The sequence below is a fragment of the Neoarius graeffei genome, chromosome 3 (assembly GCF_027579695.1).
Source record: "Neoarius graeffei isolate fNeoGra1 chromosome 3, fNeoGra1.pri, whole genome shotgun sequence".
NCBI classification, from domain to species: Eukaryota; Metazoa; Chordata; class Actinopteri; order Siluriformes; family Ariidae; genus Neoarius; species Neoarius graeffei.
Genome location: NC_083571.1, coordinates 100,690,966 through 100,715,865, shown reverse-complemented (window position 1 = coordinate 100,715,865; position 24,900 = coordinate 100,690,966). Strand labels below are relative to the sequence as shown.

The 24,900-nt window shown below is 40.8% G+C and overlaps 1 protein-coding gene across 4 annotated transcripts in view; it reads left to right on the top strand.

The window, feature by feature from the left end:
* Window positions 1–14,456, top strand: part of magl (MAX dimerization protein MGA-like) — a 124,657-nt gene extending 110,201 nt beyond the window's left edge. For 3 of the 4 annotated variants that reach the window (XM_060917773.1, XM_060917774.1, XM_060917772.1), the window contains exons 23-25: window positions 1,871–1,960; window positions 5,895–5,996; window positions 12,321–14,456. In XM_060917773.1, the coding sequence (XP_060773756.1) occupies window positions 1,871–1,960; window positions 5,895–5,996; window positions 12,321–12,814 (686 nt within the window). In that variant the 3' untranslated portion in view covers window positions 12,815–14,456. The remainder of the gene's footprint in view (window positions 1–1,870; window positions 1,961–5,894; window positions 5,997–12,320) is intronic. The other variant, XM_060917775.1, reaches the window with a different exon arrangement.
* Window positions 14,457–24,900: the final 10,444 nt, after the last annotated feature.

Here is a 24,900-nt window from a genome sequence, read left to right as displayed (position 1 = left end):
TGTTTTTGTCCCCTTCTCCTGACTGATACCTTTCAACAATGAGATCCCTTTGATGCTTTGTAAGCTCTCGGTGAACCCTGGCTTTTGCTGGAGGATGCAGCTCGGTAAATGTCTGAACTTTATTTGGGGTTAATCAGAGTCATTTTAGCTGATGGCGGGTGTGAACCCAAAAAGACTGAATGCTGTACTTGAATCAAAAGGTGCTTCAACAAAGTATTAGTTTAAGTGTGTGCACACTTACGCAACCAGCTTATTGTACATTTATTTTTTTATTTTTCATGTTTTTTCCCCCCTAACAGATTTGTTTTTTGCAATTGAATTGTACAGGTTATAGGTCACATTAAAGGTGAGAAAGAAAAGTTTTGAAATTATTTATCGTGGTCTCATTATTTTATTTTATTTTTTTTACATCAGAGAAACCTATCATTTTAATGGGGTGTGTACACTTTTTATATCCACTGTAGGAGGGGAAAAAGTTTGCTGTTATATTGGCAAAGGGAAATAATGATGTACTAAATGCAGGCCAATAATTCTAATGTGGTTTTGTTCAAGATTTCAGTTAAAGGTTAAATCTCTCTCCTAGTTCAGATTTCAGTGCGAGATATTTAAACAGCCTTCTAAAACTAAGGTTGAATACCAAAACCCGTCCGGTTCCTGTACGACCGCAGCATAGATTTCAGTGCCACTTTAAATGCCTGAGGTGTCGATTGAAATATTGTGTGGGAAGCACCTTGCCAGCACTTTTCTGCCAGAGAAAAGCGTGATATGGACGCCACGCCCTTAACATTACATTTTGCCAGAATAAGCAAATACTATGTGATATTTCTGCAAGAAAATTGCTGAAGTTAGAAACTGGAGTTTGTAGAATATGAAGAATTCAGAAAATGTGTTTTGCTGTTATTGTTACTGAAACTGTTCTGTAGTGAAATTATTGTAGTTGGGTTAGGTTTTTATTGGTGATGTGAATTTATGTGAACTCAAGTGTTTTTGTGTTTAAGGTGTTAAGTTCAATTTAAAGTTCAAATTTGTCTTAGAAATAAAAAAGCGGGACGGCACGGTGGTGTAGTGGTTAGCGCTGTCGCCTCACAGCAAGAAGGTCCGGATTCGAGCCCCGTGGCCGGCGAGGGCCTTTCTGTGCGGAGTTTGCATGTTCTCCCCGTGTCCGCGTGGGTTTCCTCCGGGTGCTCCGGTTTCCCCCACAATCCAAAGACATGCAGGTTAGGTTAACTGGTGACTCTAAATTGACCGTAGGTGCGAATGTGAGTGTGAATGGTTGTCTGTGTCTATGTGTCAGCCCTGTGATGACCTGGCGACTTGTCCAGGGTGTACCCCGCCTTTCGCCCGTAGTCAGCTGGGATAGGCTCCAGCTTGCCTGCGACCCTGTAGAACAGGATAAAGCGGCTACAGATAATGAGATGAGATGAAATAAAAAAGCTGTTCTTTAATATTCTTGACCTTCATTTTGTGCCTTTTGGGGGGAAAAAAAAGGTATCGGTTTAGGCACTTGGTACCATTTTAAAAAGTTTCATTTTAGCACCGGTGTCGGCAAAAACCCAAACAACTCCAAACCTTATTTTTAACCTGCCTTTACTAAGGGTGCTAACAGTCTTGAAGCTGACCGTAGGTGTATAATGTACAGACTAAAAGAAATGACTGCTTCCAGCTTAAAATGAAAGTGCAATAAAACTGCTTATTTAAATTACTCAGCCATTTTAGAAACAAAATCATGAGTTCACTTATGAGTAAAATAGTTCTATCATTGCAGTCATTATTTCAGCCCTTGCGATGGTAAAATTATTTTAAAAATGATCATTTTATTATACTTATGATGTATTTTGTGACCCTCACGATGCCCATGGGATTTTTACAGAGGCAGCTGATGAGAGTTTAGACTCGCATTTAAGTCCTAATACGCCATGCAGCTACACTGTGAGTGGACCCTTGCCCTCGGTTAAAACAGGTAAATCCAGAGTAGAATTTGTTGAAGTCTTATTTGCTAAATAACCTGTAGGACTTACTGTTTTAGTAAGGTAGTTTAAGATTGTATTAAATACTGTAACCTTTTTTTCTTTTTATTATATATAATTTATTTAACTTGTACACAAATTTATTATATAATTTATTAACAATGATTTGCCGAAGGCAAGGTGAATATTGGTGAATAATAGCCAAGACAAAGTCGAGGTTATTATTCAACCATATTCACTGAGCCTGAGGTGGATAATTGTTTTAGGATAAATACACAGATGATTTTATTCAAAAAAATCTTATTAAAAACATTTATTTCAATCTTCAAAAGCAGCATGCAAATTTACTGCGTGCAGACTTGTCACTTATCTGCGCCGAGTGAGATAAAATACTTTGTTTTGAAATAGATAAAATAAATCACAATTCCACCTTACCCTTAAATACAGTGGTGCTGGAAAGTTCGTGAACCCTTTCAAATTTTCTATATTTCTGCAGAAATGTGACCTAAAACATCAGATTTTCACACGAGTCCTAAAAGTAGATAAAGAGAACCCAGTTAAACAAATGAGACAAAAATATTATACTTGGTCATTTATTTATTGAGGAAAATAATATATTACAACATATCTGTGAGTGGCAAAAGTATGTGAACCTTTGGTTTCAGTATCTGGTGTGACCCCCTTGTGCAGCAATAACTGCAACTAAACGTTTGCGGTAACTGTTGATCAGTCCTGCACACCGGCTTGGAGGAATTTTAGCCCGTTCCTCCGTACAGAACAGCTTCAACTCTGGGATGTTGGTGGGTTTCCTCACATGAACTGCTCGCTTCAGGTCCTTCCACAACATTTCCATTGGATTAAGGTCAGGACTTTGACTTAGCCATTCCAAAACATTAACTTTATTCTTCTTTAACCATTCTTTGGTAGAACGACTTGTGTGCTTAGAGTCGCTGTCTTGCTGCATGACCCACCTTCTCTTGAGATTCAGTTCATGGACAGATGTCCTGACATTTTCCTTTAGAATTCGCTGGTATAATTCAGAATTCATTGTTCCATCAATGATGGCGGGTGGCACGGTGGTGTAGTGGTTAGCACTGTCGCCTCACAGCAAGAAGGTCCGGGTTCGAGCCCCGGGGCCGGCGAGGGCCTTTCTGTGTGGAGTTTGCATGTTCTCCCCGTGTCCACGTGGGTTTCCTCTGGGTGCTCCGGTTTCCCCCACAGTCCAAAGACATGCAGGTTAGGTTAACTGGTGACTCTAAATTGACCGTAGGTGTGAATGGTTGTCTGTGTCTATGTGTCGGCCCTGTGATGACCTGGCGACTTGTCCAGGGTGTACCCCGCCTTTCGCCCGTAGTCAGCTGGGATAGGCTCCAGCTTGCCTGCGACCCTGTAGAACAGGATAAAGCGGCTACAGATAATGAGATGAGATCAATGATGGCAAGCCGTCCTGGCCCAGATGCAGCAAAACAGGCCCAAACCATGATACGACCACCACCATGTTTCACAGATGGGATAAGGTTCTTATGCTGGAATGCAGGGTTTTCCTTTCTCCAAACATAACGCTTCTCATTTAAACCAAAAAGTTCTATTTTGGTCTCATCCGTCCACAAAACATTTTTCCAGTAGCCTTCTGGCTTGTCCATGTGATCTTTAGCAAACTGCAGACGAGCCGCAATGTTCTTTTTGGAGAGCAGTGGCTTTCTCCTTGCAACTCTGCCATGCACACCATTGTTGTTCAGTGTTCTCCTGATGGTGGACTCATGAACATTAACATTAGCCAATCAGTGCGTTTACATGCACATGGAGAAAAGCGAATTTCTGCCGTTGCTCGACTGAAATTGAAGTTCTAAATGCCATGGAAACACCTTAGTTCGGCTGAAATTGAACTGAACTTGATTCCTCGCAATTGAGCTACACGACCTAGATTATGCGACTTTTGCCGAGCTACTTAGTGCATGTATACCCTATCGAGATACGTAGTCGAGCTACTTACTTCAGCACTGCCCCTTCCGGGAGTGACGAGACCACAAGCGGGAAACACAACAGCCTCGGTCGAAAAAAAAAAAAAACAGCCTCGGTCGGCATGACACTTCACCTTAGCCGCCACTTTATTAGGAACACTTGTGTCTGGGCATGTACGCACCCATTTCCAATTAGTTGGTAAGTTATTAGCATGTTAGCAGGCTAACAGTTAATATGTTCACCATTACAGATCAACTTCAACTTAGTGGCCATTTTATTAGGAACACTTCTGTTCGTACATACAAACTACAAACACTCTTCTTGTGAACACGGAACTGATAACTTTGTTTATACTCTTGAACAGTGTTGCCAGATTGGGCGGTTTTAAGTGCATTTTGGCGGGTTTTGAACATATTTTGGGCTGGAAAATGTCAGCAGTATCTGGCAACACTGCTCTTGAATAGCTCTTCTTCATGACGACAACTGGAAGTGTACCAACACAACGGGGCGTGTAGCGCCACCTGTGGCTCGGGTGCACAATGTACCTCACACAATAGCTCGATTTCCTTGTGTGCATGTAGGATTGGATTTCTCTGGCACCCCTGCTGGGACCCTTTGCTCGGTTACCAACAGCAGCTCGATTTGGATGTGCATGTAAATGTACTGAATGTGAGAGAGGCCTTCAGTTGCTTAGAAGTTACCCTGGGGTCCTTTGTGACCTCGTCGACTATTACACGCCTTGCTCTTGGAGTGATCTTTGTTGGTCGACCACTCCTAGGGAGGGTAACGATGGTCTTGAATTTCCTCCATTTGTACACAATCTGTCAGACTGTGGATTGGTGGAGTCCAAACTCTTTAGAGATGGTTTTGTAACCTTTTCCAGCCTGATGAGCATCAACAACGCTTTTTCTGAGGTCCTCAGAAATCTCCTTTGTTCGTGCCATGATACACTTCCACAAACGTGTTGTGAAGATCAGACTTTGATAGATCCCTGTTCTTTAAATAACACAGGGTGCCCACTCACACCTGATTGTCATCCCATTGATTGAAAACACCTGACTCTAATTTCACCTTCAAATTAACTGCTAATCCTAGAGGTTCACATACTTTTGCCACTCACAGATATGTAATATTGTATCATTTTCCTCAATAAATGAATGACCAAATATATAATATTTTTTGTCTCATTTGTTTAACTGGGTTCTCTTTATCTACTTTTCGGACTTGTGTGAAAATCTGATGATGTTTTAGGTCATATTTATGCAGAAATATAGAAAATTCTAAAGGGTTCACAAACTTTCAAGCACCACTGTAGTTTTAGACTAAACTTCGTAGCGTCTTTAGTGCTTTTAGGAACAGCATTTTCTTTCACAATTTGTAATTCTTCCTCACTTGCGGTGACAAAGCGATTGACCACCATTTTGCCGAGTCTCTGGAGTTGATTATTCGAGAACTAATCCTAATCTCTCGACCAATCAGGGCGCACGATTTCCTATAATCATATCCATATTTATACTAAATATAAATCAAACTTGAGGTAGATTTTTCACATTTCCTGAGACACTATGCTAGTGTCTGAATATAGTTTGATTTATAATATAGTTTACTTGTGATCATTTCAAAATCCGTCTTGTCATACTGCCTGCTTTTTAATGCCACCGATTTCATTTTCACCGTAATGTTCTGTAATATGGAAATGATTCCATGCCAGAGCTAAAAGCAATAACGGCAGTAAAAATAAACGACATACAATGTACAAATTATATTGCTGTTCGTTGGCGACACGTAGAATATATACTACACTGCCTTCATTACTATACCAAGCAAGTGCTTAGTAAAAAGTAAAAGTGCTTAGTCTTTCTTAAATGACTTGTCCATTCATAGATTGTCTTGCAGCAATACTACTAGTTTAGCAACCTCAGTAGTCGTCTTCAAAAGTATATTTTTCTCTATGAAATATTTTAGAGGACCTACTGCGGACACTTATTGCACAGAACCCCACTTGTCTCCCTCCAGTTCACAAAAGCCCTCAGCAGAAAAGTGTCTTACCAGAGCCCAAGCCAACAGGTACGTGTCGGAGACCTTAATGTGTGTGTGTTCTGCTGTTTTCAGTATGCCTTGCACCCTGGCATGAAGAAGAAGAACCACATGTCTCGTTTTTCAACTGTGTGTACTCCTAGTTTTGTGTGCCAACTGCTCATGTGTACATCTATGCATGGAATGTGAAGTATCAAGTTATTCTTATGCATGAGATTGTGCATCTATTTAGAACGACTGCTGAACAAGCGCGTGCTTAAAATCCCATTGCAGGGATGTGATTTTTCCGCGAATTCGTGGAATTCCGCTTTTTTCACCTCAAAACTTGAAGAAAAAAATTTTTCCGATTTTGCCCTCATCCACATTCGTATCCTATTCGTTCCGACTTTGTTTGAAAGATGGCAGCCTCAGATTTGCATCTTTACGCTCGATCATGGAGGCTGCCATCTTTCAACTCTTTGTTTGAAGCGAGCTTACGTACAGATATCTAACAAGCGTGTTTATTGGTTGTTACAGAGCGATGAGCCAATCACGTACCTCGTTTCATCTCAGTGACGTAATTGCGTAAGTAATTACGTCAACGAGATGAAACGAGGTACGTGATTGGCTCATCGCTCTGTAACAACCAATGAACGCGCTTGTTAGATATCTGTACGTAAGCTCGCTTCAAACAAAGAGTTGAAAGATGGCAGCCTCCGTGATCGAGCGTAAAGATGCAAATCAAGTTAAAGAAATCGACAGAATAGTGAAAAAAAAAGTTCCGCTGGGAATGGTTGGAGAAAAACCGCGGCTCACCTCGGAGCGAATTACGTCACAAGGCGCGGGGCTAGCGGGCCCTGCTCGCGCTGGTTCTTTGGGGGGGGGGGTGAGTGTGTGTGTGAGAGTGTGTGTGTGTGTGTGAGAGTGTGTGCGAGTGTGTGTGTGTGTGAGAGTTGCATGTTGACCATTAAATTGGCTTGAATTTGTTAATCATGACAAGTTTTTTTTTCTTGTGTGTTTGCTTGCCATTTTAGTACAATTTTTAAGTCAGAAAACCCCAGAACCCAGGAGCTTCAGGGGGCTTCCCCCCTTGTCCCCCCACCAGGCCGCTGCCCTGGACCAGCTGGGGGCCTGCGGCCCCCAGACCCCCGGGTAAAACTTTCAGATAATTTCACCAGCCCCAAATCACATCCCTGCCATTGGTAAAAATGGGTGAAATGATTGAGGAGCTCCCGTTCCATTTAGTCGTTCACGTTGGCGCAATTTGCAGAGTAATTGTTTACTGTGGTGCTCACATCAAGGTACAGTAGGTGTCTGATGTAATGTAAAGTAAAATCATAAAAGACGTCTTAAAAATTGATTTGTACAAGGAATTTTTTTAGGGACTCTCAAGCATCTCTCTCACATCCTTGTGTGTACTCAGGTCCTTTCTACGCTAGAGATTTTATTATTTTTTTTAAGCCACAGGGACGTTTCTACAAGATTGGAGACAGGTTTTACGTGTTCCATGAGCTTGAACAATGACGTGCTTTACATGCTTTTATAACACTCATGCCACAATGCATTACATTTCCAAATACAGCAGCGGAAAAGACAACAGTAACGAGGAGGTTTCATGATATCACAGGTTTTCCAAATCGATTGCACACCATTTAAAAAAAAAAAAATCTCCTTTTTAATAGAAGTTGTTGACCAAATATGGGGATTTGGGTTTTGTTTTGTTTTTTTTCTTGTATGTGAGAGAGCATGCATGGACAGAACTATTGATATGTCAGACTTATCAATTTCCATTGTATTGATGTTTTTCACCTGACGTCACAGGGTCACGTGACACCCCGGTGTCCGCCATTTTGAATGTCAAGCTAGCTAATGTCAACATAGTAGCTAGTATGTTACTGTAGCAACGTTTACATTCAGTCATTTGGATGAGTGTTAAAACCTTTCAGTCTCAAGTTTTTCCTTTACTGTATTTACTAGTTTACTGAGCTAGCGCGCTCCGGGGCAGGCTGGCTAGCGTGCTCCGGCGCCGGAGCACGCTAGCCAGCTTGCCCCGGAGTGCGCTAGCTCAGTAAACTAGTAAATACAGTAAAGGAAAAACTTATAACGGGCCATGTCTCAACAGACTAAGAAGTTATTTTAATGACATTTTGTTTATCCTGAGGACCGAAAGTAAATGAAAATGTGAACAAACCTTAACTGTCAGTGAACAATCCTGGTGGAAGCAGGTAAACGTCGTTCTCTAAGCCTGCTAACCTCAATTTTTGCAAATACCTCTCCCTCTGCTCGCCCTGTAAATGCCCTACGTCGCTGGATAGTGAAGGTGTTTTCTGCATCTCGCTCCTTTTTCTTTTATATTTTTCGTTTGTCGCCTTCCTCGCATTCAAACTGATTCGAGCCGTGACGTCCAAAATGGCAGCCTCACATGACTTGGTCACGTGGGTGAAAAACCTCAATACAGGTGGCTATGGACATAAGGTAAATGGCAATTTTCTACACATGCTTTGATCAATAAGACCCCTGCGCTTTTCCGACACATTGCAGTGTTTCTCCAGTGATATCTACTATCTTTTTTTTTTTTTTTTTAAACAGTTAAACATGCTCTTAAAGCTAGACGGCCTTCCGAGTTCATAAAATCGGTCTCCTGAAATTTGGTCGTTTTGATGTAGGTTTATTTCTGTTATTATATCTTAAAAACCCAGATCATTCTGTGGCTGGTAAGTCATTTAATTTGAGGGGATTCCCGAGCAAATAATGTGCATGAGATCACTCGTTTCGCACAATCAAGCAGACAGAGGAAGTCCATGTGCACATGCACAGGTTTACTTTCAGCTTCTTCTTCTTCGTCTTTTGAGTTTTACAGCAGCTGGCATCCACATTACTGCCATCTACAGGTTTACCTTGACCGTGCACTGACAGTTCCATCATTCTGTCGCTAAACCCAGTATCTCACTGGGCTGCGACAGCTTGCGACAAATTGCGAACATCGTTCGTGAGAGAGTTTCAAAAGTGTCTTGAAACATTCGCGGGGCTTCTCAATTTCCTCGCATGAGTCGCAAAGTGTCGCTCCTTCATCGCTGAAATTTTGAACATGTTCAAAAAATTTGTGCGACAAAATTTCTCTCAAAATCGCTGCAAATGCGTCGCTGGTGTCGCAAAGCCGTCGCGAACCCTTCTCAAGTCAGTTTCCGTGAGGCTTCCTCTATTTCCCTGCCTGCCGAGGGAAAGCTGGGCTGCGACAGCCTGCGACTAGTTGGAGACACAGGAATTACGGTAAAATATGCTAATATCAATTCAGTGTGATTCCAAGTGAAAATTGTCGCTAATTTGCATATTTTATCGCTATTGTTGTGTCTCCAACTAGTCACGGGCTGTCGCAGCCCAGTGAGATACTACCTTAACCTCCTAGGGCCTAGCGGTCACATACGTGGACAGCACTTTTTAGAAATTCAGAACAAGAATCCACATATGTGGACATACTTTTTCTCAAAAAGTACATCTTATCAAAGATGATGCTTAGTTTTTATTCTAATCAGGTTCTAATAAGCCCAAATAGTAAAAAGAAATAAAAAATGCATGTAAAAAAAACAGCTTGGGTCTTAGGAGGTTAAAGGGGAACAGAGGGCAATATATAGAGTAAATATAACAATAAAACACACATTAACGAACCTTATTCAAGACTTAGAAAAGTTTTTTTGTTCTAAGGTTGGAAAGTTATAGTGTTTTGAAAGTAGCTCGAGCAAACTATTTCCGCAGTTTGAACAGCCCGCCATGATATTAATTTTATCCAATCAGAATGCACGTTCATTTTCTCTGCGTAACACTCATGACGCATGTATGTGCCCAGTTGTGTTGGTTCATTGAGGTTGGGACTAGCACGTGTGAATTGGAAAGTAGGATGAATTGTAAGTGATCGGCTCCGCAATGCCACAGTGTGTTGCTTTCGGGTGTAATAACAGGACTGATGGAAAGCATAACGATCCTCCAGACGTGTCTTTTGCAGGATCTCTTCGTATGATTCGACAGAGCTGTCACTTTCACTTGATGCGCCTGACGCCATGATTACACGCTTCTCTCCTAGTGCAGTGGGTAGCGCTGACGTCATGGTCTTTTAAAAATGGTGACTTGTGCGGTTTAGCGTATAAAGTATTATATTTACAATTACCAAGATATTTCGTTGTTTTCTAGTATATAAATTTGATAGAATATTTAAGAATACGTTACTTTGTCACATCAGCAACTGTATATATTATATTTGGTACCCCTTTAAACGAACAGCTGATCACACCGAGGTGCTTGCTGACTGCTGATATTTATTAGTTTGTGCCTGCGTGTCTTTTCTTCTCGCTTTTTGTTACTGTAGTCGGTCTTTCCAGTTTCATTCGCATCCTCGATTTTTCTCTCCTGTTTCAAATTTGTATCCCACTATGCCTTGCGCACATGGGGAAAGCCCACCACCTGATGCATGACGTAGTACAGGGCTTTTCAAAGTGTGGGGCGCACCTCCCCTAGGGGGCGCCAGAGTTCTTCAGGGGGGGCGCAATGTGAGGAAGAATAAACCAGAATAAGTTACTATTGCGGACATTTAGCGAACTTCAGCTAGCCTTTGCCAGAGACAAAATGGAAAGATTTTTAGTACCTAAAGCTACAGTGAGTGAGGAGACAGAGTCTGGGCCAAGCAAAAAAAAAAAAAAAAGAAGGAAGTATGACCACGATTATTTAAAGTTTGGATTTTCATGGACTGGATCTGAAGATGCTCCACTGCCACAGTGTGTTGTCTGCCAAGAGGTGCTAGCTAACGATGCTATGAGATGTTTAAAATGTGTAAAACAAGATGTTTAAAAAAAAAAAAAAGCACAGATGTTTTAAATGTCTAAAAAAATGTTTTCAAAAAGCACAGATGTTTAAAATGTGTAAAAGAAAAAAAATGTGTACAACAGCCATTTTTTAAAAATACGAATGGAACATTAAGTATAGTAACAAAAATTGTAAGGGGGGGGCGCTGTTGTTTATTTGCTCTCTGAGGGGGGGCTGACTCTCCCACACTTAGGTGGTGTTTACATTAGACCGTATCAGCGGATCATCAGATTAACGTTTTTAAAACGATTCGCGTGCACACAGCAATGCCAGTACACGATTCACGTGCACACAGCAACGCCAATACACGGATACGCTATTCACATGACTAATTAGACGGCACGGCACATGATCCCAGTGCATATCGGGCATGCGCAAGTCACTCACCACTTGCAAGTGGAAGGATGGCAAGCGAACACCTTCTCCAGCAGATAAACACACCTGGCTGTGATGTTCATGTTCTCACTGAGTTTAAGCGCCTGAAGGAGGTAAATAAGTTGAAATGTGTAAATAAACCTCAGTGCGGCTCAGCGCTTCCTCCTGCGCTCCAAATCACTCCGCCCTGAACAGCGAGTGCCCTCTGGAGGGTGCGCACTCCGGCCCTGCGCAGCTCACAGAGCACGCGAGTGAAGCGCACGAGCAGTGATTCAGGACTGAGCCGCTGTGTGTGTGATCCCAACGCCAGCGAATCAGGAAGGTGGATGTCACAGTGACGTTGTCCAATGACGACGTCAGCTAGAGCTCAGCACTGCGTTTCCTCGTTCCTCAATGTTTACACAGCACCGGATCAGATACGAACTGGGTTGAATACGTGGGCCCTGGCGGATTCAAGTTGTTCCGCCTGTGGAGTCGTTTCCCGGCGTTTTAATGTGCACGGACAGTGCATCCGCGACGAAAACGAGACGGATACGGTCTAATGTAAACACCACCTTAGAAAACCCCTGACGTAGTATCTTGTATTGCGTCATGGTGAAGCAAGAAAAAATAGCGGTGAATTTCAGGCCACATGGCCCTAAATTCATTAATTGTTCTATTAAAAAAAAAACTAATGAAATTGGAAGTCTGTGATTCAAATTCAGTAGCTTTCAATCCACTAAACAAAAATAATTGGGCGTCGGGAAAAATCTTTTTATGACCTACGCTTGAAAAATTTGAAAGGCAGTCTACGTTTAATTTCGCAAGCTATCCAAATTGTTTGAGAATATGGATGTGTCGCAGGATATGAACCTGCCTTATACTGTTACTAACCAGGGTAGTGTACAGTATATACTCTTGGTTATGTTGAATCAGCAGTGACTTTTTTTTTTTCCAGTTTACTGTTTTAATCATTAGTTTTCTTTTTCTCTTAATGCACTAATGGAATATCTAGTATAGATCAAATGTTTAGAGTAACACTTGAGTGCTGTCGGACCTGATTTTTCCTCATGCTGCCTTTCCAAAAGGCAGTTTTGAACATATCTGCAGATGAATGACAATGAGATGACCTCATACTGACTTTCAGTTATTTGTCTGCCTTTGCAGAAAAGCGGTCACTGCCGAAGATTGTGTTGCAGTCCTTCAGCAAGACTGAGTCTGTAAAACTCGCACGTGACGCAAGGCCATCTCAACAAAGTTCCACTGAAGTCTCGAACGCCGAACCGTTATCGGATGGTGCTGTTTTAGAACTGCAAGACGATGACAAAGGACTGGAAAAATGCGATGCAACAAAAGTCTCCGATGGGACGGAGAAAACGTTAGTGTCCGAGCACGCGAACACAGATGACCCAACTCCATCCTCAGCACTCACTGAGAGCGATGTCCAGAATAACACCATGTCCAAGTTGGAAAAGGATGAACAAGCCTCTGCAGCCGCGGTGAAAGTGAGAAAAAAAAGGGGAAGGTCTGAAGTGGTCATAGAAGAGGCTTTATCCAGCCCTGATTTCTTTGGACCCAGGCAGCTAAGGCAAAGAGCCACTGCAGTTAATGGAAGGGCTGCAAAAGGAGGCTCAGCAAATAAACGAAGGAGGATGATTTAGATGTGTTGTAGTAACTTGTGAACTTTTCTCACACTCCAGCTTCGCAATCGTGCCTGTTCATCGTGCAACTTTTGACTTTTCTGTTTTTCTTTTGAGGCGACGGAGGATTTGAAAGAAACCAGTTATATAAATTTCTCCATATGCCCCTGCACCAGAACTCAAGCATACAGACGACAGCAGCTCTACGTCTCGTTTAACGGTTGCATCCAGTCTGTTAGAAGTGACCACTATCCCTTCATTTGCCTCTTCAGGGTAGGGCAAAGACAGTGTACACTTGTTACCCATCCTGAGGGTTATCAAGAATGCAGTAGCATTTGAATGAAACATTAAATTAATGTAAGCATATTACCTGTTTCCTGGGAGACCCATATTGGGGTAAAGTTACTAATATGCTTGTCCTTTTTTGGTGGCGCTCATATTACATTGCTCTTCATGCTTTCATGTTTTGTTAATAAGGGTTTCATATACTGTATATATATATATAAGCAAGGAAGGGGTTAACTCATTATATGCATATGAGATGTAATTTTTTTTTTAAACTGGTAATCATGTTGGGTCTAATTAATTATTGCAAAATATCTTTGGCAGTATAAATGCCTCGGGGTCAACAGATTGCAAGTGAATACCTGCTGTCTTCAGTAAAGTATAAAGGATATACATGTGTAAAAACTACTTGATTTAAATATATGCCCAAAAAAAAATGTATGCGAGCCTTCATATGTGGGTTTTTTTTTATTGCTCAACTGGATGCATTCATTTACATCAGACATTTCTAGTTTACAGTAATCATACAGGCCCCTCCAAAGGTATTGGAACGGCAAGGCTAATTCTTTTGTTTTTGCTGCACACTGAAGAATTTATGTTGATTTCAAAAGATGAACATGAGACAATGGATCAGAATTTCAGCTTTCATTTCCTGATGTGTATATATACAGCGCGATACGTTAACTTGAAAAATGGCACGTTTTGTTTGAGCTCACCCGTTTTTCAAGGGGTCAAAAATATTGGAATGCATTTCTTGTTGCCCAGATGTGCCTTGTTATATTGATTTTGCTTAAACCAGGAGCCTTCAATCTTATCCAGAAATTCCATTTCAACTAAGGAGGAGCTTCACCTGATTCCACTTGTTTAATCAGTTCTACATGGAGTCAAAACAACTGAAGTGTGCCTCTTATTGGCCTGGAAAGAAAGTCTGCAGCGACACTGGCCCTTTGTGGATGTGCAGCAAGTTGAATTTTTTTTTTTTTACATTTTAATGTGAATTTTAATAATTAAATGGTGTAGAAGCATACTTTAATATACACAGTTGGGTTCATAAGTATTTGGACAGTGTCGGTTTTGTGATTTTTGCCTCTGTACACCACCACAATGGATTTGAAAGGAAGCAATCAAGATGCAATTGAAGTGGAAACTTTCAGCTTTAATTCAAGGGTTTTAACTTGTGTAACAGTTATTCCATGAAATTGAATCATACATGAGCTGATAGCTGATGAGGCGTGTAGGGCCAAGTTGGCTATAAGCTATGTACAACGGGATTGAGTGGAATGACTGTCTTATTCTATCCACATTCACTGGATTTTGAAAAGCAGAGCATTCTTTTTTGTAAATTCCATAAATAAACTTTATACAAAATGTCTGACAATCATTTCTGGGGTTTGTTTTTTGGGTAGAGTTTTTATTTCACCCTCATTTGGTTCAACAACATGCTCCGCCATTTTGTTTTTCTCTACTCATAATATACAGTGGTGCTTGAAAGTTTGTGAGCCCTTTAGAATTTTCTATATTTCTGCATAAATATGACCAAAAACATCATCAGATTTTCACACAAGTCCTAAAGGTAGATAAAGAGAACCCAGTTAAACAAATGAGACAAAAATATTATACTTGGTCATTTATTTATTGAGGAAAATGATCCAATATTACATATCTGTGAGTGGCAAAAGTATGTGAACCTCTAGGATTAGCAGTTAATTTGAAGGTGAAATTAGAGTCAGGTGTTTCCAATCAATGGGATGACAATCAGGTGTGAGTGGGCACCCTGTTTTATTTAAAGAACAGGGATCTATCAAAGTCTGATCTTCACAACACACGTTTGTGGAAGTGTATCATGGCACGAACAAAGGAGATTTCTGAGGACCTCAGAAAAAGCGATGTTGATGCTCATCAGGCTGGAAAAGGTTACAAAACCATCTCTAAAGAGTTTGGACTCCACCAATCCACAGTCAGATTGTGTACAAATGGAGGAAATTCAAGACCATTGTTACCCTCCCCAGGAGTGGTCGACCAACAAAGATCACTCCAAGAGCAAGGTGTGTAATAGTTGACGAGGTTACAAAGGACCCCAGGGTAACTTCTAAGGCCAAGTTTACATTAGACCGTATCTGTCTCGTTTTCTTCGCGGATGCACTGTCCGTTTACATTAAACCGCCTGGAAACGCCGGGAAACGGGAATCCGCCAGGGTCCATGTATTCAATCCAGATCGTGTCAGCTCCGGTGCTGTGTAAACATTGAGAATACGCGGATACGCTGTGCTGAGCTCTAGCTGGCGTCGTCATTGGACAACGTCACTGTGACATCCACCTTCCTGATTCGCTGGCGTTGGTCATGTGACGCGACTGCTGAAAAACGGCGCGGACTTCCACCTTGTATCACCTTTCATTAAAGAGTATAAAAGTATGAAAATACTGCCCATTGTGTAGTTATGATTGTCTTTAGGCTTGCCATCCTTCCACTTGCAAGTGGTAAGTGATATGCACTGGGATCACACACACAGCGGCTCAGTCCCGAATCACTGCTTGTACACTACACTCGCGCGTTCTGTGAGCTGCGCAGGGCCGGAGTGCGCACCCTCCAGAGGGCACTCGCTGTTCAGGGCGGAGTGATTTGGAGCGCAGGATGCCTGCGGAGCCGAGCGTATCCGTGTATTGGTGTTGCTGTGTGCACACTAATCGTTTTAAAAACGTTAATCTGATGATCCGCTGATACGGTCTAATGTAAACCCCACCTAAGCAACTGAAGGCCTCCCTCACATTGGCTAATGTTCATGAGTCCACCATCAGGAGAACACTGAACAATAATGGTGTGCATGGCAGGGTTGCAAGGAGAAAGCCACTGCTCTCCAAAAAGAACATTGCTGCTCGTCTGCAGTTTGCTAAAGATCACGTGGACAAGCCAGACGGCTACTGAAAAAATGTTTTTTGTGGACGGATGAGACCAAAATAGAACCTTTTGGTTTAAATGAGAAGCGTTATGTTTGGAGAAAGGAAAACACTGCATTCCAGAATAAGAACCTTATTCCATCTGTGAAACATGGTGGTGGTAGTATCATGGTTTGGGCCTGTTTTGCTGCATCTGGGCCAGGACGGCTTGCCATCATTGATGGAACAATGAATTCTGAATTATACCAGCGAATTCTAAAGGAAAACGTCAGGACATCTGTCCATGAACTGAATCTCAAGAGAAGGTGGGTCATGCAGCAAGACAGCGACCCTAAGCACACAAGTCGTTCTACCAAAGAATAAAGTTAATGTTTTGGAATGGCCAAGTCAAAGTCCTGACCTTAATCCAATCGAAATGCTGTGGAAGGACCTGAAGTGAGCAGTTCATGTGAGGAAGCCCACCAACATCCCAGAGTTGAAGCTGTTCTGTATGGGGGAATGGGCTAAAATTCCTCCAAGCCGGTGTGCAGGACTGATCAACAGTTACCGGAAACGTTTAGTTGCAGTTATTGCTGCACAAGGGGGTCACACCAGATACTGAATGCAAAGGTTCACATACTTTTGCCACTCACAGATATGTAATATTATATTATTTTCCTCAATAAATAAATGACCGAATATAATATTTTTGTCTCGTTTGTTTAACTGGGTTCTCTTTATCTACTTTTAGGACTTGTGTGAAAATCTGATGTTTTAGGTCATATTTATGCAGAAATATAGAAAATTCTAAAGGGTTTGCAAACTTTCAAGCACCACTGTGTGTGTGTGTGTGTATAAAACCCCTAACGCTGTTATTCTGATAGAGCAGATATCCTATGCACCCTATACAATACACATATAAACAGTATTCAGGATAATTTTAGATAAAGCTTGATAGAAAGTTTTGACTGTGAAATTGAGCTTTTCAAAAACAACTTGCCAAGGTCACATGGAGGGTTGCCAAGTTTCATCAAAATTCCTGTTCCAACTGCTGGTCGAAAACCACACAAAAGACTTAAAACTAGCTAAAAACGTTCAGGCACAAAAAAGGGGGCAGCATCTGCATAGGAGATACACTATTCAGTTTAAGCATGACCTAAACACTGCCTTCGTGAACTCCAAAATAAAGCTATATTTTGACGACTCAACTGGGATGCAATGAAGATGCTCGTAGATTAAGAAACATATGTGTGAATGCAACTACAATAGTTGCTCTTTTTTTCTTTTTTACCAAACTTTTTAATGCAACTGCAATAGTTTCTCTGCTGTTGAGCACTCAGCTCTGTTCCTTCTGCCTTGTTAGAAGATGCATCATTGTTAATTGGGTGGGCGTGATTACCTTTCAGAGCACCTCCCACTCCAAAATCAGTTGACCAATAGAGATTTAAGTTACACACCTTCTTCTCAGACCCCTTCCAAGATAAAAAAGATTGCAGAATAGTGATGGGAATTTTGGTTCTTCTTAGCGAGCCACATCATTTGTCTCGGCTCAGCAATAAGAGCTGGCTCTTCGTTTAGTACTTCATGCTTTTATAATTCAACCAAATTTGGCAATGTTTTGACCCATGATTGGTGTGGATGCACGTATATCTCTTAAACTTTTCAATGTAATTGTACTAAACCTTATAGTTTCCAGAAAACCATTATTTTAGATTATATTTGGTAGAAAAATTTTATATAACACATCAAATGTGCATATTGAAATTTGAATTAATATTGAATGCCATAAATTAGCATTTTGCAACAAACAGTGCATCTAGTCCTTGTGCATAAATGTTATGTTACAGTTCTAATGGTACTGTGATGTCCATATCAAATAAAATAAAATAGATAATAAACTAACCAAAACACAAACCATTCCAAACTAATTATACTAAAAAGCTAACATTGTGTGTCGTATACAGTGTTGTAGTTGAGTCACTAAATCTCGAGTCCGAGTCCAGTCTCGAGTCCCCGGTGTTCAAGTCCAAGTCATTAAAGAAAATTTCAAGTCTAGTCTGAGAACAAGACTCCAACTGCACCATTTGACGGTGGCTGTTGCTGCCTTTATGTGAAAGCGTCTCTGCTGCTGTGTTGGACTAACGTTCCTGCCCCACTGACTGCCCCATTTTAGTTAACAGGCTACAAATAAAAAGCTTGTTCATCACTCATCAAGCCCCTCCCACTATCAACAGGGCAAATAACATGAGAGAGGGTTAACACTAGCTAGTCCATTGCTCAGCAAGCAAGCCCCACCCACCATCAACACAGCAATGAACATAGCGTGTCACTTCCTTCTCTGGGTGGAGTCTTACCAAATGATGATTGAAGGTTGTCCCCGTCGTCTCCTTGATAGTTCTTCTACAGCCCCGATTCCAAAAAAGTTGGGACAAAGTACAAATTGTAAATAAAAACGGAATGCAATAATTTACAAATCTCAAAAACTGATATTGTATTCACGATAGAACACAGATAACATAGCAAAAGTTGAAAGTGAGACATTTTGAAATTTCATGCCAAATATTGGCTCATTTGAAATTTCATGACAGCAACACATCTCAAAAAAGTTGGGACGGGGCAATAAGAGGCTGGAAAAGTTAAAGGTACAAAAAAGGAACAGCTGGAGGACCAAATTGCAACTCATTAGGTCAATTGGCAATAGGTCATTAACATTACTGGGTATAAAAAGAGCATCTTGGAGTGGCAGCGGCTCTCAGAAGTAAAGATGGGAAGAGGATCACCAATCCCCCTAATTCTGCGCCGACAAATAGTGGAGCAATATCAGAAAGGAGTTCGACAGTGTAAAATTGCAAAGAGTTTGAACATATCATCATCTACAGTGCATAATATCATCAAAAGATTCAGAGAATCTGGAAGAATCTCTGTGCGTAAGGGTCAAGGCCGGAAAACCATACTGGGTGCCCGTGATCTTCGGGCCCTTAGACGGCACTGCATCACATACAGGCATGCTTCTGTATTGGAAATCACAAAATGGGCTCAGGAATATTTCCAGAGAACATTATCTGTGAACACAATTCACCGTGCCATCCGCCGTTGCCAGCTAAAACTCTATAGTTCAAAGAAGAAGCCGTATCTAAACATGATCCAGAAGCGCAGACGTCTTCTCTGGGCCAAGGCTCATTTAAAATGGACTGTGGCAAAGTGGAAAACTGTTCTGTGGTCAGACGAATCAAAATTTGAAGTTCTTTATGGAAATCAGGGACGCCGTGTCATTCGGACTAAAGAGGAGAAGGACGACCCAAGTTGTTATCAGCGCTCAGTTCAGAAGCCTGCATCTCTGATGGTATGGGGTTGCATTAGTGCGTGTGGCATGGGCAGCTTACACATCTGGAAAGACATCATCAATGCTGAAAGGTAGATCCAGGTTCTAATCTAGAGCAACATATGTTCCCATCCAGACGACGTCTCTTTCTTTTCCAACATGACAATGCCAAACCACATACTGCATCAATTACAGCATCATGGCTGCGTAGAAGAAGGGTCCGGGTACTGAACTGCAGTCCAGATCTTTCACCCATAGAAAACATTTGGCGCATCATAAAACGGAAACGGAAAATAAAACGGAAGATACGACAAAAAAGACCTAAGACAGTTGAGCAACTAGAATCCTACATTAGACAAGAATGGGTTAACATTCCTATCCCTAAACTTGAGCAACTTGTCTCCTCAGTCCCCAGCCGTTTACAGACTGTTGTAAAGAGAAAAGGGGATGTCTCACAGTGGTAAACATGGCCTTGTCCCAACTTTTTTGAGATGTGTTGTTGTCATGAGATTTAAAATCACCTAATTTTTCTCTTTAAATGATACATTTTCTCAGTTTAAACATTTGATATGTCATCTATGTTCTATTCTGAATAAAATATGGAATTTTGAAACTTCCACATCATTGCATTCCGTTTTTATTTACAATTTGTACTTTGTCCCAACTTTTTTGGAATCGGGGTTGTACATATGGAACACACGGCAGTGAGTTTTTTTTCCACTGCACGAGAAGTCTGTATAAGCAAAGCAGACAATCCTAGGGGCGTTCTCTCCAGACATTTTAGCGCCATTAACGTCAGTTTGCTCCTGAACATGACGTATGAACAGATGAATGTGTATTCTCTTGCACAAAATTATTAAAATTAATATAGCAATAAATATCTTAAGCCAAATTATTGTGACGTGACAAAAAAATAAAGAAAAAATCCAAGTCCTTGTCTCCAGTTTAAGAGTCTGAATGCAGTTCATGCATGAGTCCAAGTCATCAGTGCTCGAGTCCAAGTCAAGTCACGAGTCCTTAAAATTAGGGCACGACTTGGAGTCAAGTACTACAAGCCTGGTCGGATAACAAATGACAAAATTACAAATGTACAAAACAGCAGCAATATAAATGGTTTGAGCAGGGAAACATTGTTAGACTATAAGACTTTCTGGCAGATTAGCGTTAAGATTACTTATTAATTAATTAATTAATTACAGTTTACAAAAATAAAGAAGAAAAAAGGAATTGGTTCTCAGACGGGAATCGGATCATAGAACCGACTCGCTCATGACTGATAGATCAGTATGACAGAAGCAAAAGAAAAACACCAGAAGCACAAGAGTGATCCTGGAACAAACAAACCTGCATCAGGAAAAATCCGCAAATAGAAAAGCAAATTGCAAAAAAAAAAAAAATGTGAATCAGAAGTCTCATCTCATTATCTCTAGCCGCTTTATCCTGTTCTACAGAGTCTCAGGCAAGCTGGAGCCTATCCCGGCTGACTACGGGCGAAAGGCGGGGTACACCCTGGACAAGTCGCCAGGTCATCACAGGGCTGACACATAGACACACACAACCATTCACACTCACATTCACACTTACGGTCAATTTAGAGTCACCAGTTAACCTAACCTGCATGTCTTTGGACTGTGGAAACCGGAGCAACCAGAGGAAACCCACGCGGAGAACATGCAAACTCCGCACAGAAAGGCCCTCGTCGGCCACGTGGCTCGAACCTGGACCTTCTTGCTGTGAGGCGACAGCGCTAACCACTACACCACCGTGCCACCCACAGTGAATTATGTGACCAATAAATACTGTTAAGACATGACTGTGAGAATGAAGTGAAAATGGCAAATAACATGAGAAAATAATCCTGTTTCAACAACTGGCCTAAATAGAAAGGAAGTCTTGTACAGCCTTTGTGTTGGTATGTCAGCTCTCCATTGCTTGCAATGATGACTGCTTCATTAGGATGCACAAAACCGCAGATGGGCCACGACGCCAGCACCAGACTTATTCTCCTTTCCTAATGAAGCGCCTTGCACAGTAAGGTAAGACAAGCAATGTCGTGCCCCCATCGTGTTGTCTCTCTGGCCCTCCAGACCTGATGCCAAGTGGTGCACAAAAGTGCCACAGACCTGACAGGTATGGAAGTTGCCCTGCAGAGACAACTGACTTGTTGAGTGATGCCATCCGTTGGCCATTTGAGTGGCTCTTCTGCATGCCATCAGGTGGTGTCATTGGCCCTGTTGGGTTCATCTGCCACACTGCACTGAAAAGTGCCCTGCTGCCAGCGCCTTATTGGTGATGTACTATTTAACCCATAGCTGGAACCCAGGCAGGTGCTACCACTCCGGGTCAGAGCGGACCTGGGAGCAATGGTGATTAAGGGGTAACTCCACTTTCTCCAATACTCAAGTCCTCCCGGATCTGAGACTCACCACTGGTTGCAGTTTAAAGTCATACACAGGACTAAAAGAATAGAAACATCTGCTGTCAATCGTAATGACTGTTAATTAAGAAATCCCACCTCTGTTGCAGTAGCAGTCAGGTGTTCTAGTCTAGACAGCAGTGTACATGTCATTTCAGGACGTGGTTTTATCGGGCACACTCAAGGGAAAGTGTGTTTGTGTTTGGATTTTGTGTTTCAAAACAGCTAGCTTTAAATAGTTCTTGATTTGAAAAGTTGATTATACCATTTAGTTCCCCATATATACTCTGGAGAAAATGAAGATTTTACTTCTCCAACCATTGGCCACCTCTGGCATTTGGTTGAAACACGATGTCCTGACTGTACTCGGAGCACATTTCTGCCCTGTAGCCATGACCTAGATCTATCCAGATGATGCGTGTTGGTATAGATAGATAGATAGATAGATAGATAGATAGATAGATAGATAGATAGATAGATAGATAGATAGATAGATAGATAGGAAGGAAGGAAGGAAGAAGAAATATGTTAAAGGGAAAGATACACTGTATAAGAGAAAAACTGAAATAATCTCCATTTAAATAATTATAGGAGTAAAAGAACCGTTCAAAAAAAATGATCAGAGACTGAACTGGAAAAGGAAAAAACAATAACAGTGAAGGGGAGCTCTATAGAGATATGTAAGGAATGTGGGTAAAGTTGAGAAAATAAGAGGTAACGAAAGGGGGCAAAAAGGTCAGGAGACACTTTTCTTGGGGCAAGTTTGATCGGATACAATGGTTTAACACGGGTTTTCAAAGTGTGGGAGAGTCAGCCCCCCCTCAGAGAGCAAATAAACAACAACGCCCCTCCCCCTTACAATTTTTGTTGTTGCTATACTTAATGTTCCATTCGTATTTTAAAAAATGGTTGTTGTACACTTTTTTTTCTTTTACACATTTTAAACATCTGTGCTTTTTTAAAAACATTTTTTTTTACACATTTTAAACATCTGTGCTTTTTTAAAAACATCTTTTTTTACACATTTTAAACATCTGTGCTTTTTTTAAAACATCTTTTTTTTACACATTTTAAACATCTGTGCTTTTTTTAAAGCATCTTTTTTTTTTACACATTTTAAACATCGGTGCTTTTTTAAAACATCTCTTTTTTTTACACATTTTAAACATCTGTGCTTTTTTAAAACATCTTTTTTTTACACATTTTAAACATCTGTGCTTTTTTTAAAGCATCTTTTTTTTTACACATTTTAAACATCGGTGCTTTTTTAAAACATCTCTTTTTTTTTTACACATTTTAAACATCTGTGCTTTTTTAAAACATCTTTTTTTTACACATTTTAAACATCTGTGCTTTTTTAAAAAAAAACATCTTGTTTTACACATTTTAAACATCTGTGCTTTTTTTAAAAAAAAAAAAACATCTTGTTTTACACATTTTAAACATCTGTGCTTTTTTTAAAACATCTCTTTTTTTTTACACATTTTAAACATCTGTGCTTTTTTAAAACATCTTTTTTTTTTTACACATTTTAAACATCTGTGCTTTTTTTAAAAAACATCTTGTTTTTCACATTTTAAACATCTGTGCTTTTTTTAAAACATCTTTTTTTTTACACATTTTAAACATCTGTGCTTTTTTTAAAAATCTTTTTTTTTACACATTTTAAACATCTGTGCTTTTTTTAAAACATCTTTTTTTTTTACACATTTTAAACATCTGTGCTTTTTTTAAAAAACATTTTTTTTTACACATTTTAAACATCTGTGTTTTTTTAAAACTTCTTTTTTTTTTTTACACATTTTAAACATCTGTGCTTTAAAAAAAAAAAAAAACATCTTGTTTTACACATTTTAAACATCTCATAGCATCGTTAGCTAGCACCTCTTGGCAGACAACACACTGTGGCAGTGGAGCATCTTCAGATCCAGTCCATGAAAATCCAAACTTTAAATAATCGTGGTCATGCTTCCTTCTTTTTTTTTTTTTTGCTTGGCCCAGACTCTGTCCCCTCACTCACTGTGGCTTTAGGTACTAAAAATCGATCCATTTTGACTCTGGTAAAGGCTAGCTGAAGTTCACTAAATGTCCGCAATAGTAACTTATTCTGGTTTATTTTTCCTCATGTTGCGCCCCCCCGAAGAACTCTGGCCCCCCTAGGGGAGGCGCGCCCCACACTTTGAAAAGCCCTGGTTTAACACACAAGCCAAATACGCATGATGAGAGTGGTAAGATGGCGGCCAGATGGCTCTCCAGATTTTATATAGAGCTCACTGTTGTACACATCTTAACTGAGAGAAGTGCAACAAGCTCGTGTATTTTGGATGGATGCCAGGCAGAAGTGTGAAATTATCCAGAATGTGTCACTAATTAATGAAACATAGACACGTGGGAATGAGAGCCTATAAACACTGGCCTCGAGAGCAAATAAAAGTAAACTTCTGAGTTTTGTATGAGTATTTTTGATTTTGATTTGATTTATTTGGTTAAAATGCAGTACATACAAAATACAGTATGAACATGGCATAAAAACCAGGATTACACAAAAAAGTGGGAACACTTGTTTCAGTTGTGGTCCCAATTGTGGGCGGCACAGTGGTGTAGTGGTTAGCACGGTCGCCTCACAGCAAGAAGGTTCTGGGCTCGAACCCAGTGACCGGTGAGGGCTTTTCTGTGTGGAGTTTGCATGTTCTCCCCGTGTCTGCATGGGTTTCCTCCAGGTGCTCCGGTTTTCCCCACAGTCCAAAGACATGCAGTTAGGTTAATATGGGACGGCCTTGAGCGAGGCACCTGACTCCCGACTGCTCCCCGGGCGCTGTTAGCATGGTTGCCCACTGGTCTGGGTGTGTGTGTGTGCTCATTGCTCACGTGTGTGTTCACTGCTTCAGATGGGTTAAATGCAGAGAGGAAATTTCACAAGTGAGTGATGAATGAAATTGTGCTTTCTTTCTTTTCTTCAGAGACTTATCACAGACAGCCATGGTTACTATACTAAATAGATACCCAAACTATAAATAATAATAAAGTAATACAAAAATAATAATAAAACTAACAACAACAACAATAATAATAATCTCATCTCATCTCATCTCATTATCTGTAGCCGCTTTATCCTGTTCTACAGGGTCGCAGGCAAGCTGGAGCCTATCCCAGCTGACTATGGGCGAAAGGCGGGGTACACCCTGGACAAGTCGCCAGGTCATCACAGGG